Source organism: Ornithorhynchus anatinus, chromosome X2 (assembly GCF_004115215.2).
Source record: "Ornithorhynchus anatinus isolate Pmale09 chromosome X2, mOrnAna1.pri.v4, whole genome shotgun sequence".
Lineage (NCBI taxonomy): Eukaryota > Metazoa > Chordata > Mammalia > Monotremata > Ornithorhynchidae > Ornithorhynchus > Ornithorhynchus anatinus.
In genome coordinates, this window is record NC_041750.1 from 27,518,880 (window position 1) to 27,534,722 (window position 15,843).

General features: G+C 55.3%; 2 protein-coding genes across 4 annotated transcripts in view; both read right to left on the reverse strand.

Annotated features, from left to right (window-relative positions):
• Nucleotides 1–2,152: 2,152 nt before the first annotated feature.
• ARMH2 (armadillo like helical domain containing 2) lies at nucleotides 2,153–4,367 on the reverse strand. 2 transcript variants are annotated; one of them, XM_029052538.2, is made up of 2 exons: nucleotides 3,574–4,367; nucleotides 2,153–2,675 (listed from the first exon to the last, which is right to left on the reverse strand). In XM_029052538.2, exons 1-2 carry the CDS (start codon nucleotides 3,902–3,904, stop codon nucleotides 2,245–2,247), a joined length of 762 nt encoding a protein of 253 aa, XP_028908371.1. In that variant the 5' UTR covers nucleotides 3,905–4,367; the 3' UTR covers nucleotides 2,153–2,244. The 2 variants fall into 2 exon arrangements, with proteins under 2 accessions (XP_028908371.1, XP_003429282.1); XM_003429234.5 differs by having other exon boundaries at nucleotides 3,625–4,347.
• A 1,492-nt stretch (nucleotides 4,368–5,859) lies between these two features.
• RIPOR2 (RHO family interacting cell polarization regulator 2) overlaps nucleotides 5,860–15,843 on the reverse strand; it is a 70,302-nt gene continuing 60,318 nt past the window's right edge. For both annotated transcript variants that reach the window (XM_029053124.2, XM_029053123.2), the window contains exons 15-22: nucleotides 15,118–15,286; nucleotides 14,191–14,332; nucleotides 12,756–12,917; nucleotides 12,496–12,654; nucleotides 11,979–12,175; nucleotides 10,988–11,071; nucleotides 9,410–9,500; nucleotides 5,860–7,503 (exon numbers count right to left, since the gene is read on the reverse strand). In XM_029053124.2, coding sequence (XP_028908957.1) covers nucleotides 7,400–7,503; nucleotides 9,410–9,500; nucleotides 10,988–11,071; nucleotides 11,979–12,175; nucleotides 12,496–12,654; nucleotides 12,756–12,917; nucleotides 14,191–14,332; nucleotides 15,118–15,286 — 1,108 coding nt within the window. In that variant the 3' untranslated portion in view covers nucleotides 5,860–7,399. The remainder of the gene's footprint in view (nucleotides 7,504–9,409; nucleotides 9,501–10,987; nucleotides 11,072–11,978; nucleotides 12,176–12,495; nucleotides 12,655–12,755; nucleotides 12,918–14,190; nucleotides 14,333–15,117; nucleotides 15,287–15,843) is intronic.

Consider the following 15,843-nt stretch of genomic DNA (forward strand, 5'->3'; position numbering starts at 1 on the left):
AACGCTTGGACAGTACAGTTCGGCAACAGATAGAGACAATCCCTACTCACCAGCGGGCTCACAGGCAGAAGGTGAGGATTAAGACTGTAAGCCCCATGTGAGACGGGGACCGTGTCCAACCTGATTAGCTTGGATCGACCCCGGCGGCTTAGAACAGTGCCTGGCACGTAGTAAGTGCTTAACCAATACCATTAAAAAAAAATATTCAGACCGGAGCCTCCCTAGGCAGAGGGAAGCCAGGGCTGAGACCAAGCCTTGCGTCAGCCCAAATGGAAGTGAAAACTGGTGCATTTTTAGCAGGGCCACGGGCCCGTTTTTTAAACCCGGCTCTTGCAGCTGACTTGGGCTAATAGCCCTTGTCCTCTCCCCAGGGAGGCGTGAGTTTTAATGAGCTAAAGTTATGGGGATTTTGTGGAAGACTCTTACAGAAGGCCTTGGATTTCTTTCCCAGCACTCTAAGGCTGGGAAATAGTCTATCAGTCCCGGCGTTTGCCAGGAACTTAATGTCCCGGCGAAGAATGCCGTTCAAACAATGCAGAGCAATCCGACTTTAACCCGCCCGACAGAATTTGAAAGTCCGGCCGTCATCGGCCGGACCCCATTCAGACCTTCATCGGGAATTGTCTAAAGCTCGTGGAATCGGAAAACGAGGCCAATCTGGCAAAGGGTGTTTCAAGGACACCAGTAGTCAGAGCCCAAGCGGGAACAGGGACGTGTGAGCCGGCAAAAGGAAAGCCTGATTATTTAAAATCACTCCTCTGTTAGTGAATTTAAGGAAATAAGTACCTGCTTTTTTTTTTAACCCCCTTTTGTGATGATTTATCATTGCAGGGTGGGGGGGAAGTCAGATTCTGGACTATCCTGCTTGTTGATAGTCCAGTTTTCTCCTGTGTAAGAAAATGACTTGTGCAGCGTCAACTCCTGCAGCTGAACCAACCGGTAAATAAATGTATTGGAGATTGATCAGTCGATGAATCGTGTTCGAGGGCTTACTGCGTGCAGAGCGTTATTCTAAGCACTTGGGAAAGTACAGTAGAATAGAGATGGTAGAGTTGATCTGTGTGCCCAAGGAGCATGCAGTCGGCCGGGGAATAATAATGGTGATGATGGCATTTGTCAAGCGCTTACTATGAGCCAAGCACTGGGGTAGACACAAGGTAATCAGGTTGTCCCACGTGGGGCTCCAAGTCTTCATCCCCAATTTACAGAGGAGGGAACTGAGGCCCAGAGAAGTGAAGCGACTTACCCAAAGTCGCACAGGTGGCGGAGGTGGCATTAGAGCCCATGACCTCTAGACTCCCAAGCCCGTTCTCTTTCCACGAAGCCACGCTACTTCTCGGGGAAGACCGATGCTAAAATAAAATAAATTACACGTAGGGAAAGTAGGAGAGGATAAGGCTGTTTACGTGTTATGTAGCTGGGTGAGTATCGGAGTGTTTAAGGGGGGTAGGGATGACGTCCCTTAAGAGGTGGGTGGTAGGGGAAAGGAGGATTTGTTCAAGTAATATCTCCAAAGCCTAGTGGAAAGAGCGTGGGCCACGAAGACGGGTTCTGGGTTCTAATCCCCGCTGTGTGACCTTGGGCAAGTCACTTAACTTCTCCAAACCTCAGTTTCTTCATCCCCATAATGGGGATTAAATCCTCCTTAGGCTGAAAGCCCTGTGAGGGACAAAGACTGTGTCCAACCTGATTCTTTCATCTACCCCAGCGCTTATTACAGTGCCTGGCACGTAATTAGTACTTAACTGTCGAATCCTCTCCGCCCCACAGCAGCTCCATAGACACCTCTTCCCACAGCGTCCCACTCTCCATCTGCCGTCGGTCTGGTACGGTAGAGTTTTCTCGGTAAAAATCCGGAAGCGGTTTCCCTTCCGCGTGGTAAACTCGAGTCTCCGCCCTCGACTCTCTCCCGTGCCGCCGCTGCCCAGCGCGGGCGAGTTTTGAATCGTGGCAGGTGGCCCGCCGCTCGCTAGCCGCCACCCGGGCTGGGGAAGGGACGGACGGGCCTCCGCTCGCCTCTCCCTCCCGTAGCCGAGACTTGAAGGGGACCGGACGCTCTCCGGGTGCCATCCCGAGAGGGGCACTTTACTACCGTTAAAAAGAGCTGCCACCGCGTGTGTTTGTGGAAGTCAAATAAGAGTTACACGGGGGAGAAAAATAACACAACCCACCTTTTAATTGCTTCACCGCACGGTGAAAGGCAAGGTAAGCGTGAAGTCGGGGATCGCTGAGACTAAGGTCCCCTCAATTCTTGTGAAACCCGACGAGGAAATACAAGACCTCCGCGTAGTTCTCCGGCCAGCCGCTCCAATTCTGGCTAGCCAGAAATTTCAGCTTCTGTTTGAGGCCCGGGATGTTCTTCAGGATCTTAATGGAATGATGGTTGTTGCAAGTGATGACAGACATAAGATAGCACGTCCAGAACTTAACGAGACTGGTAGAGTGAAGTCCTGTATCCGAGGAGAGGGAATCTCCGTCCGGCTCGAGGTAATCCAGGAGAATGTGAACGAGGTGAAGTTTTTTGGCTTTGTTCTGACTAGAGCTGTCGATGTAGCATAAGCCAGCCAGGCCTTTTAGCAGCCGAATCTTCTCCGCGGCAGTCAGGGTCGGCTCTTGCAAGAGAGCGACCATATCAGGCATATATTCCAAGGCGCACTTTGAACCCTTCGGTCCTCCTGCAAAATTAAGTGTTTGTCCGCGGTGTCATCCCCACGGGCAGGTTGACACGGGCCTCAGTTCCCTCATCTGGAAAATGGGGATTAACACTGGGGATTAACCGAATCCGACCTCATTAGCTCGTATCCACCCCGGTGCTTCGTACGGTGCCAGGCAGATATTAAGCGCTTAACAAATACCATTAAAAAAAAAAAAACGGTCCCAGTCTCACACGAAACTCAGTCTAAAAGGGAGGGAGAGTGGGTATCTTATCCCCATTTTACAGATGAGAGAATTGAGGTCCGAAGGTATTAAGTCCCCATTTTGCAAGTTCAGCAACTGAAGCCCAGAGAAGTCACGTGAGGGGTAGAGAACATGTCTGCTAATTGTTATATTCTACTCTTCCAAACACAGAGTACACTGCTCTACACGCGGTAAGCGCTCGACAGATACGACCGAGTTGCCCACGTTCACGGTAGGCTAGAAGCAGCTGGGACTATTTTTTTTTATTGTATTTAAGCGCTTATGTGCCAGGCACTCTACTAATTACAGTCCCCGGCACATGTACTAAGCACGGGGGTAGATCAATCAATGGGATTTATCGAGCGAGCGCTTCCTAGGTGCAGAGCACCGTACTAAGCGCTTGGGAGAGTACAATACGACAGAATGAGCGGACCCATTCCCTGCCCATAACGAGCTGGCAGTCGACGTTGGACAAGACCCTATCCCACGTGGAGCTCATAGGCTTCATCCCCGTTTTACGGTCGAGGTAGAGACACGGCGAAGTGACCGTAGCCTCGCCGGGAAAACAGACAGCCGTCCTGCCGGCCAGCTGATGGTCGCATTGATTGAGCGCTTACTGGGGGGCGGAGCACTGTACTGAACACTTGGGAGAGTGCAGCGACAGGCAGATAATACCGATAAAGCGGGCCGAGCTCCCCGCTTCCTCTGCTCCGCAGGCCCTAGTACCTGTGTAGGCCAACAGCCCCATTTTCATCACCGCCTCCGCTTTCGTGGCCACGGGCAGCTCCGCATCCCTCAGGCTCTTTCCAAACCTGTTAATTTTTTCTTTGTGAAAAATGTTTTCCACCGTGGTGTAGAACTTCTCCTCTTTCTCCACAAAATAGGGCTGGATGTAGGCTTCCCACAGGGCCAGGACCTGGGCGGCTATCTTGTAACATAACTCCACCACGTAATCCCCACCTCTCCTAAGCGCTTTCAGGATAATCGCGTCCCTCCTCTGAGCCATGGGGTGGAGGATGGCTCGGGAGGGCCGTTAACGGCCTCCGCTAAGGGTGGGGAACCGAGGCAGGCTGGTCTCCTAGCAATGCCGGAACCCACGCGGAATGGGAGATGGCAGAAGAGACCGGTCTCCGCGGAGAGAGAAACGGGGATTCAGCCTGTCCCGATTCAGCACCTTTCCTCAGAAGCCGAGCTCAGTGCGTCGTCCAGAAGGTGGGCCCGCTTTTTTAGCCCAAATCCGTTCAAGGAGTCGTCGCCGGCAGTCGGATCCGGCCCCGGTTTTCCTCCGCGTCCTTGGCCTCGCTCTCTCGGCTTTCCAGAAGGAGGCTGGGTTCCGTCTGTCCAAAATCCGGCTTCAGGGCCAGAGAGGGGGAAGATTGGGAACGGAGGGACTGCTCTTCCCAAGAGTGATGAGCCCAAGGGGACCTCGGCTACTCATTTCAATAGGGAGCGGCGGGGGAGCGATCGGTAGACCGTGCCGTGAAGGCGTCTCATTTTTCACCCCCAAAGTCCATCTCCCGTTAAACCACCGACCCCGATTAGGGAAAGGATGAGATCAGATTCAATCGTTTTTAACTTCAAAAGAGCATTAGAGGGAAGGGATCTCGTCAGATAATTCTGTTGCCCTCCGCCAAGCGGCCGATACGGTGCTCTGCCCACAGTTGACGCCGAGGCCTACCGATAGATTTTCTAGGAATTTTCCAGGCCAGCTGGAGGGCCGGGTCCATAACTGGCGACGGAGAAAGCACAGGGGAATCTCGGTTCACAGTGGAGCCGGAGGGACTCCTTTGTAAATCTAGAAGGTTCGCAGAGAGGGTCCGGAGGAAGGGAGAGAGGTAGGCGCTTAAATACCATAATCATTATTATTATTACTCTCCTAAGCGCCTAGTTCGATGATCTGCACACAGTAAGAGCTCAATAAATGTGACAGACCAGACATCTTGAACAGTGCTGTTCAAGGAAGGGTGGGGCTTCCTCAGCCACAGGGCTGCTCCTGGAAGCACAGAGCGCATTGGGCGGGGATTGTCTCTGTCTGTTGCCGAACTGTCCATTCCGAGCGCTTAATACGGTGCTCTGCACATAGTAAGCGCTCAATAAATACGATCGAATGAATGGATCAGTGCTCCCTCTACACCCCCCCAGCCTCAGCCCCGACACTGAGGTCCTGGGAAGTAGGAATGATATTAATAATGATCATAACTGTGGTGTTGGTTGAGGGCTTACTATGTGCCAGGCCCTGTACGAAGCGCCGGTTTAGAAAGAAGGTAACTGAGTTGGACACAGTCCCTGTCCCACGATGGGCTCACAGTCTTAATCCTCATTGTACAGACGAGGTAACTGAGGCACAGAGAAGTGAAGCGACTTGCCCAAGGTCACAAGTAGACGAGCGGTGCGGCTGGGATTAGAGCCCAGGTCTTTCCGACTCCCAGGCCCGTGTGCTATCCACCGGGCCGTGCTCCCAGGTTCTCCCGGCATCCCGAGGTGCCCCACTCGCACCCGCTGCTCGCTCCGTGGAGTAAGAGGCAGGCACCCCGCCCACCACGAGTCGACGGAGTGGACCGGACAGACTCCGGCCACGCCGAACCCGGAGGCCGTCTCCTTTTAGGGCACCCTGTCCAATCGCAAAAGGCCACCATACGGAGAGGTCTCCAAGTCTGAGAGGAGCCGAGTGGCCCAGTGGATAGACCACGGGCCTGGGGGTCAGGAGGACCTGGGTTCTAATCCTGACTCCCCGACTTGTCTGCCGTGTGACCTTGAGCAAGTTACCTTCTCTGGGCCTCACTTACCCCAACTGTAAAATGGGGATTAAGATTGTGAGCCCCTTGTAGGATTAGTTTGCATTGGCCCCAGCACGTAGTACGGTGCCCGGCACAGAGTAGGCGCTTAAAAGATACCACAATTACAATCGTTATAAAGACATCCTGGAGTGGACAAGTACGACCGCGGAACGGCCTCTGGGTGCCGAATTCATTCAAAAATAATCTTTATTAAGACATGGAGAGCCAGAAACCCGGTAGGTACAAATGCCACAATTTAGAAGGGCAGGGCTGAAAGAGAAGGAATTAAGACCTCGTGCAGTAGGAGGAATATTAAAAGAACCTAAAAACACGGTGACGAGACTAGACGGCCTTCCATTAAAAGAACCATTTCCTCCCTTCGCCTGGTAAACATTTTAGGCTCTAGCGGTGTACCCTTCGATGCAGTGGAGATCTATATACAGCTTTAATCAAAATATACAGCTCTATGTACATCCATTCACAGCCGAACTATCCCCCTCGCCTGTACTTCTCGCTTGCGGCTGAAACGCGTTCTTTCAACAGCCCCCGCGACCGCTAGACAGAATTTCCCTCCGAGAGGCTTGCGGTCGAATTACCGTCCCTCGGTTGAATGAGAATCCCTAGTTTTCTCTTGAAATTTTAGAGGCTGTGATCAGACACGGAGACCCGCTTGGCCCGTTACGTGCCGAGGGCCTACGGTCGCCCTTACTTTCACCCCAGGGTTAACTGTTCCTCTTAGGTTGGCAACCTGGGGGTGACCACAACTACGGCGAGCTGCCCGCCGGGAAGAGGTGATGCCACAGGCCCGGTCCGCACTGTCGGGGTCTCCTGGGGGAGAGCAGTGACCCTGGGCCCCCTTCCCACCTCCCCTCCTGCTCCACCCACTTCACCCTGCCTCCATTTGGCCCCGGGGATGGCAAAGCATCCCCAGGTGGCACAGCTGGAAGTCAAGAGGTGTGAACGATTTACAAATTTCAGCACATTTTCTTCTGAGAAGGGCGAGTAAACCAGCCAAGTTAGAGGGTATCAGCCTCTCTCGCGGATCGAACAGAAGAAAAACAACAAGAGAAACACTTCAAAAAATTGTTGGTGTGATGGAGCCAGGAGACAAAAGAAATCCAAAGGGCCCTGAACTACTAAAGCCTATCCATTTAGATCTTTCCAGAGGTATCCAGCTGGGTTTTGGAAAGGCAAAACTTGACTGGGAAAAGCTCTTTTCTGGTGCTTTGTGTTTAAAGCAGCAGATGTCATTCAATCCCCGTACGTGATAAAGAGCAGCCAGCCAGCACCTGACGCAGCTTGGAGAAAAAGGCTTTCTGCTGGTAACGCCCACCCGCCTCCTCCATTCTTCCTTTCATAAATCCAGCATCGCCCAATTCAGTTTCCAGATCGCCCAACAGCCTCTACCGAAAAGGAAAAGAGGACCGGAATCCTGTGGCGACCTAAGATGCCAAATTCCAAAATGTTACGAAATGGAGACTGAGCAGAGACCTGTAGGCAGGACCCGTCGCTGTAAAATATTTTCGACAAACCCACCCCGCGGTCTCTTTCCAGAGGGAACGGTCAAATGGTGTTGGGGACCCAGGGTAGATATTTTTCTTTTGATGAATCACTGGGTTCCCAGCCGCTCCCTTTCCCAGCTCTGCTTTACCATTCCTGTGACAATCCCAGCACCACCTTGGTTACAGAGATCGCCCGGTGGCCGGCGGAGCTCTCTTGAAGGGTTAAGACGTCGTGGCCGCTTCTCCATTCCCACGGTGACCTCCAACGGGCAGGCGTTCCCGGGGAAACCGGTCCAGCTGTTCGTACGCCAAGCGCCCTTCTTCCCCTGGACAAAAAAGCAGGATTCGTCAGGGCACAGCCCGTCCCGGTTCTTAAAAAGCCAAAACGTTTCACACGGAGGCCCCGAGGGATAGAGTCGCGATTCGAGACTGGCGCTGAAGTAGCCGCAAATACTTGTACTTCGGCAATGCAGAAAAGCCACAATGATGGGGATGGTATTTACTCAGTGAAGTCGCTTCTCTGGGCCTCAGTTCCTTCAGCTGTAAAATGGGGTTTGAGTCTGTGAGCCTCATGTGGGACAGGGACCGTGTCCAACCCGATTTGCTTGTATCCACCCCAGTGCTGAGTACAGTGCACGTGCGGTAGACATAATAAACACTTACATGCCGCGGTTATTATTATTATAAAGCACAGGCTAGATGCCAAGCTGTCTCAAGTGCTATAAAATAATGTTGGTATCTGTTAAGCGCTTACTATGTGCCGAGCACTGTTCTAAGCGCCGGAGTAGATACAGGGTCATCAGGTGGTCCCCCGTGAGGCTCACAGTCTTAATCCCCATTTTCTGGATGAGGTCACTGAGGCACCGAGAAGTGAAGTGACTTGCCCACAGTCACACAGCTGACGGGGCAGAGCGGGGTTTCGAACCCATGATTTCTGGCTCCCAAGTCCGGGCTCTTTCCACTGAGCCACGACAGCAGATAGTCTGATGGGTCAGGCCTGGTCCAACGAGGGGTTCACAGTCTAAGGGAGTCCTTTCCGATGGTGGGATTGAGGGGGGAGGAGGAGTCTCAAAACTGGAGAAGCAGCATGACCTAGTGGGTAGAGCACGGGCCTGGGAGTAGAAAGACCTGACTTCTGCTCGGCCACTTTGCTGTGTGACCCTGGGCAAGTCACTTCACTTCTCTGGGCCTCAGGTACCCCATCTGTAAAATGGGGATGAAGACTGGGAGCCCCATATGGGACAGGGACTGTGTCCAACTTGATTATCTACCCCTGGGCTTAGAACAGTGCCTGGCACATAGTAAGCGCTTAAATACCATTAAAAAAAAACCCCTCCACACCCCCAGAGCTCCCAGAAGTGGGAGGTCGGACTCCTCAAAGAGCCCCCCACTAAAGAAAACTTATTCTAATACCCACATGCATACGCACCCACCGTCTCTCTCAACGCTACAGCCCCGAGGGCCTACGCTGGCAGAAGAACGCTCCGCTTCCCTCTCCGCACTCTAGCCTGAAACACGGAGCGAAAGCTCATGCTCTGGCAGAACGGTCCATTCCAAGCGCTTAGTACAGTGCTCTGCACATAGTAAGCGCTCAATAAATACTATTGAATGAATGAATGAGTGAACTGTGGGGTACCAATTTCCTTATATCCACCCCAGCGCTCAGTACGGTATCTGGCACATAGTAAGCGCTTAATAAATACCATTATTATTATTATTATCCCCTTTCGCACTGGGCCCCACACCCCAGACGAGATCTCTGGAGTGCCAACGACCGCTGGGCCGGCGTAGATGAGGTGCAGAGCGTCAGTCGGGCCGGAGCTGGCTTCTGATTCGAGGTGGCTAACGTTCAAACCGCCCGGCTCCAGGGCTCGAGGAGCCAGGTGCCGGTTGCCTTCCTAGACACCCGTCCTAGGTGACCATCCGATACCCCCGATTCTCCCCTCCTCGTTCCTCACTCTCCCCCAGTGACCCAGCCCGGACCATCCAACGCCCCTAATCCCCCTCTCCGAAACTCACTTATGAATAAAGCACGAATCTATCTAAATCTCTCGAACCCGCTGAGCGTTTCTGGCTGCCGAGCTCCGAATCCACGGCCACACACGTCTACCCGTACCCCGTGTTCTTCAGGGACTCAAAGATAAAAAGGCGCGTCTCCCGCCTGGATGGAGGGGAAGCTTTTTCTACCGGTTCCCGGGACGGGTGAGATGTCGGGTGGCAATTCCAACTCACCGAGAGACAGCAAGGTCTCGGATGCCACCTTTCGGATGTCTTCCTGGTCAGACTGGCACAGCGTCACCAGTAGTTTAATGCTTTCGGTAGCCTACGGGATGACAGGGTTCGGAATTCCCGAGGTCTGTGTGTCAGGTCGGTGACCCTCCCGTGAAGTTTCCCCCGAGGAGACTTCCTGACCAATTCCCAACGCCCCGCGCTGTATCAACTCCAACGGTTACACACTTCACAACTTATAAAATGTCTAATCGGACAGTTATTTATTTTATTTCATCCTGGCTCCTTCATTTGACTCTGTCTGATCTTTGTTCTTCCCCTTAGCTGCAAGTTGTTCTACACGTCTTTCCGTTCCTCCCACCCCCATTCAAGCGTAAGCTCCCCGTGGACAGGGAAAACCCGTTTTACTTCTCGCCCACTGAGGCATCCGTATCCCATCCTTCTCCCCCTTGGGCTTTCTGCCCTTTAGAGGTGACTCCAGAGGAAAGGAGGGGAAGAGGAAAGGGGAAACCGAAACCCATCCATTCTGGAATATGAGAGGGTCTGGGGAAAAAGTCTGGAGATGAGGGAGAAGAAAACTCAGGAGGTTTTGGCTTCTCTCTGAATGAATTCAGATGCTTTTCTCTCAGGTACGATCCCCAGTCGATCGCGTTACCATTTCATAACTTCTAAACTCTGGTCCTTTTCTCCACTGGACTCTTCTGAGCTCTTTCTTCTAGGAACATGGCCAAGATTCATTTTCCTCTGGGAAACTCTTTTCTGGACAGAGCAGCAGCCCTGAACTCTTTTGTCTTTAAAATGCAAAGCCTCATTTAGTTCACATCATTAAGTCAGCCGTAAAAGAAGCCGGCTTTCCCTATCTCGGCCTATACAGCTATTGCTCTACGGTTCCCGGATTCCGGCAGCCTGAGAAGAGCGCTTATTTTTCCGGGTTTGAACTTAACGCTGAAATCAAACACAGAATGATAAGTTGCGTTGCACTTTCGGGGAAGTTAAGCTGAACGGAATGAACGAAATTAAGTACAGTGCTCTGCACATCGTAAGCGCTCAATAAATTCTATTGAATGAATTAAGGAGGCAGGCAGGATATCCCAGAAGAAAAGCCCCAGAGACCCTGGACAAGTCGCTTAACTTCTGTGTCCCTCAGTTACCTCATCCGTAAAATAGGAATTGAGACTGTATGCCCTATGTGAGACAGGGACTATGTCCAAACAGATCATCTTGAACTTCATCCCCGTGAGCGCGGTGCGCGGCACATAGTAAGCGCTGAACGAACACCTTTTAGAAAAAAATTCCTCAGGTTTTCAATAGCACTCTTTTCCCAGAATCCTCTCGCGGGAATTTTTTCCTTCCTCGCATTCTCTCGAGAGTGGTGCTATTCCCGCTTTGGCACGGGTGAGGAAACTGAGGCACAGAGAAGTTACGCAGCTGGCCCCAAACCACAGAGCGGGCCGGTGGTAGAGCGGGGATTAGAACCCAGGTCCTCTAACTCCCGGGCCCCTGCTCTTTCCACTGGGCCGCGCTGCTTCTTCGGACCCGTGAGCCAAGCAAGGGCCATAAGAGAGCGTGACCGAGGGTTACCTGGAGGCTCCTTAGGGCCAGGCAGGCTGACTTGCGGAGCCGGACGCTTGCTTTGGTCAGTTCTTCACAGTAGTAGAGCATCGCCTGGGGAGACAGAAAGCTCTCAAGTCGAGTCGAGGCGGGGGGATGAAGCTAAGGACGGGGAATCCTCTGTGCCCTGCATCAGGATGCCCCAAACCAAGTGCAGAGAAGCAATAGCATCTTTGGCTTCAGATAGTCCCACGGTAGACAGTAAATTTCTTGAGGGCAAGTATCGTGGCTACTAACTCGTTCTCTGCCGAGCGTTCAGTAGAGTGCTCCGTGAAGGTGGGGATTGCACCGACTTGACCCTATTGAATTCTCTCCCTAGCGCTCAGTACGGTGCTCGGCACACAGTGAGTGCTCCGTAAATCCTGCTGATAGATGGAGGAAGACAAGGAAAGAATGTTGGGCCTGATATTGTTTCTCTACTCTGGAGAAGCAGCGTGGCTCAGTGGAAAGAGCACGGGCTTCGGAGTCAGGGCTCATGAGTTCGAATCCCAGCTCTGCCCCTTGTCGGCTGTGTGACTGTGGGCAAGTCACTTAACTTCTCTGTGCCTCAGTTCCCTCATCTGTAAAATGGGGATGAAGACTGTGAGCCCCATGTGGGACAACCTGATTCCCCTATGTCTACCCCAGCGCTTAGAACAGTGCTCGGCACATAGTAAGCGCTTAACAAATACCAACATTATTATTCTTCCGTATAGTTCTCTTGATTTCAAACAGATCCCCTTCCGTCTTGATTGGTTTCCTTAAACATTTATTCTTCGTCTGCTGGGCTTCGACTCCGGCGACTCCGAACTCAATCCCAAAATCCCGCTGGGTCCCAAGGGGGTTCTTCCGGGGGATGGCTTCCGTTGGGGGGAGGTGGGGGGCAGGCACTCTCGTGACATGAGGGTTAAAGAGGGTCCCGTGTCCCTTAAGGGCTGCGCCGGGCCAACCGGCCCCCTCCGCCCCCAGCCCCGCCCCTCACCTTCTCCCGGAAGGGCCGGTTCTCGGAGGCGGCGGCCAGGTGCCGGGCCACCGTCCGGCTGACCTCGTCGGCGGCGTCCCTCTCGGTCAGGAGCGAGGCGAGGGCTCGCAGAATGCCCTCCTGGGCCACGGGGCCTCCCTCGGCCTCCCAGAGCGGCCCCACGTCGCTCCGGGCCCGCAGTGCTTGGATGGCGGAGGCTGTGGGGGAGGGAGAAGGCGGTCCGGTCCGTAATGTACTAAGCGCTTGGGAAAGTACAACAGTAAACAGTGACATTCCCTGCCCACAACGTTCTGGTCCTTCTGACCCCCAGGCCCGGGCTCTATCCACCAGGCTGCTTCACTTCTGCTTCTCTGAAGAGCTCTGGTCAAAGGGTTGAAGGAAGAGGACACCCAGACCTCCGGTCGACCCCTCCCTTGCTCCCATAACCTCTGGTGACCGTCTCGGAGAGCCCCAGATGCTGGACTAACGGTCCCCTCCCCTCCCGTCCCTCCCTCGATTGGCAGGAGCCAGGACTCACCGTGCCGTGCCAGCCGGACCAGGTGGTCCCGCAGGTCGTCCACCCCGCGGCTGGCGAAGTAGCCGTGATACCGGAACACCGTGACGGGCTCCGCGCCCAGGCTCGGGGGCAGCAGCGGCTCCTCGTGGTCCAGGATCTGGGCCACCAGCATCCGGAACGCTGCCGGTGGCAAGACCGGCTGGGTCAGCGGGGTTGGGGGGGACGGCGGCGACCTCGGCCCACCCGAATCACGCCCGGCCGCCGCGGGGGCCCCAACGTACCCGTGTCCGCGAGCCCCGGGTGCGCGGCGTCGAGCGTCCGGGCGAAGGTGGCGTCCAGCTGAGCCAGGACCCGGGCGGCTGAGGCATGGTACGCTTCCAGCGGGTGACAGCAGGCGGTCCAGAAGGCCAGTAGCCCCGACTTCTCGTGGAACTCTGGGATGGCTGGAGAGAAGCCCCCGCCGGCCATGCCGGGGTCAGCCCAGGGAAGCCGCCCGTCGCCTGCCCTTGCGCTTCGTCCATCCCCCAGCCCCAACACGGCCAGACCTTCCTGTCGGCCCGGGGTGGGGGCTAGAGCTGTGCAGATCGTGGGCAGGGAACGTATCTGCTATACTGTCCTCTCCCAGACACTTAGTACAGTGCTCCGCGCGCAGTAAGTGCTCAGTGAATACAATTAAATGAATGAATTTCTCCGCTCTGCCCAGACCTGCCTGAGGCGGGAGCCTGGGATCCCAGTGGGGTGCTGAGGTGGGTATGGGGGCGGTGGGAGGGTCTGGAAGGGCGGGGTTGGAGGATCCCTGACTGGAATTTGGGTAGTAAGACGGCCCGGGACTCAAACTGTGACGGATGAAAATTAACTTGGAGCTTTTAATAAGCGGTTGCCGGGTGCCAAACACCGTGTTCGGAGCTAGCGGAGATACTAGATCAACGGAGCGGACGCAGTCCCCGCCTCACACGGGGCTGGAGGTGAACAAGGGTGCGTATATCATTTCTAGGCCGTGAACCCGCTGCGGGCAGGGATTGTCTCTATTTGTTGCTGAATTGTACTTTTCAAGCGCTTAGCACAGTGCTCCGCACAGAGTGAGCGCTCAGTAAATACGATTGAATGAATGAATCTCCATGCCACAGGTGAGGAAATGGAGGCCCCGAGAGGTTAAGCGATTTGCCCGAAGTCACCCAGCGGGGCGGTGGCGGAGCCGGGACTCAAACCCGCCTCCCCCGAGTCTGTGTCACGCTCCCGATCCCCTGCTCTTTCCACCAGCCCGTGCTGGGTTCCACCACGTGTTCTGGGGAGGATAAGTCCGACCCCACCTCCTGGCCTTGGCCCGGTCACTGGGGACCCCAAATGTCCCAGGTGCCACCTCGCAGTCTGGCCCGATCCCGCGTGGGACGGGGACACGGACCTCGTCTGAGCCGACCGTCCGCTATCTGACCCCGCCCTTGCCGACCAGGGCTCTTTACATCAAAACATTCCTTAAACTGCTATCGTCAATGACTGTAATTGCTCCCTGCCTTCCGGGCCTGCCGCTCTGCCCTCTCTCTCGCTCTGCCCCAACCCCGGTGGGCCCCAGTGCCCCCAGCCCAGTTCTGGCGCCGAACTGCCGGGGGGCTCCCAGGGAGGTCTGTGCTTGGGAAGAAACCAAGGCCAAGGGGCGGCTCTCCCACCGCCCCAGCCCCCGTCCGCATCCCCCCGGCGGGCGGCCCGGCCCCTGCCCACCTTCCAGCAGCGAGCCGCCGTCGCCCGGGCTGCCGTCGTCGTCGCTGAGGGTGGCCAGCGTCCCCAGCACCCGCACCTGCTGCCGCAGCTTCTGCAGGAGGCTCCCGGCTACCGGCGGGGCCGCGCTCGAGAAGACGACGCGCTGGAGAGACACGGCGAGGGCTCCGTCGCCACCGGCGCCGCTCAGCCCCGGCGGGGCGGCCGCGTCTGGGCGCGTGGCGGGGGCGGACGGCGGAGGGACGGACGCAAGCGGTGCCCTCGGACCAAAGGGCTCACGGGGGCCTGGAGTGGGGGGCGGGGGCCCCGGAGATAAACCCCAGCTCCGAGGATGAGGGCGGATTACCCCCGACGTTCCCGGCTACCGCACGTCCACACGACGTATCCGTACCGCGGGCCGCCCCAGCATGCCACCCCGCCACTCCCTGCCACACGAGCTCAGCCCATCGGCCAGAAATTGGAGCTGGGGGAGATGATTTATGATTATAGTATTTGTTAAGCGCTCACTGGGTGCCGAGCACTATTCTGAGCCCTGGGGCAGATACAAGGCCGTCAGGTCGTCCCACGTGGGGCTCACAGTCTTCATCCCCGTTTTACAGATGAGGTCACTGGGGCGCAGGGAAGTTAAGTGACTTGTCCAAGGTCACACGGCAGACAGGAGGCGGAGCCGGGATGAGAACCCACGTCCTCTGACTCCCAAGCCCGGGCTCTTGCCACTAGGCCATGCTGCTTCTCAGGAGATGTTTGCTCATGGGCAGGAGTGAGTCTGAAGGTCGACGCAGGGGTCGACCTGCTTTGTTTTGGGGGGGTTTTTTTGGTAAGAGGAGGCCGACCCTCCCAGAGCCAGGGAGGCCCTCTCCCCCGACCCCGGAGACAACCCTCCCTGTCCACCGGGGCAGAGCCCGGAGCGAAGCCGGGCCCCGGGCCTACCTGCACAAGTTGAGCGCTGTACCGCAGGTGCCCGACGATCGCCACGTCCAGACTCTCGTTTCCAGAGGTCAAAGGGAGGGGGCTACCGGCCACGCTGGTCCCGACCCCCGTGTCTTCGGTCAGAGCCTCGCTGAGGTGGGGCCGGACGTCCAGGTGGTCTGGTCTGAAACTGCGGAGGCACAAGGGGAGGGCGGGATCTCAGGCTGGAAGCTCCTTGAAGGCAGGGACCCCGTCTGCAAATGCTGTCGTGCTCTCCCGAGCGCTGGGTACGGTGCTCCGAGCGCTAGGTCCACGAGATCAACTGGAAAGTCAACTTCAAAAGCGACAGTGTGGTCCAGAGGAAAGAGCCGAGGGCTGAAAATGAGACCTCGGTTCCGGGCCCCAGTTTCGACCAAGTCCCAGCTTTGTCCCTGAACCTCTCTGGGCCTCAGTTTCCTCCTCTGTAAAGAAAGGATAATACCATCGGCCTCTCCTGGATGGGACAGGGATCATAACTAATTTGATTATGAGGCATAATACAATTCTGTTATACTGCACTCTCCCAAGTGCTTAGAACAGTGCTCTGCATACAGTAAGCACTTAATACGTACCCCTGATTAATAATGATAGTATTTCTCTGTGCCAAGCACTGCATTAAGTACTGGAGTAGATACGTGATAATTTAGTCAAAGTCCCTGCCCCACATGGGATTCCCAGTCTAAAGAGGGAGAACGAGTATTGAATCTC

Bases quoted from the DNA above. Each gene is read 5' to 3' on its own strand.
- ARMH2 (XM_029052538.2), bottom strand. From the start codon at position 3,904: ATGGCTCAGAGGAGGGACGCGATTATCCTGAAAGCGCTTAGGAGAGGT. The intron at 2,676-3,573 runs GTATTATCTGCC...TTAATTTTGCAG, and splicing joins GAGCTCGGCCCGCTTTATCG to GAGGACCGAAGGGTTCAAAG.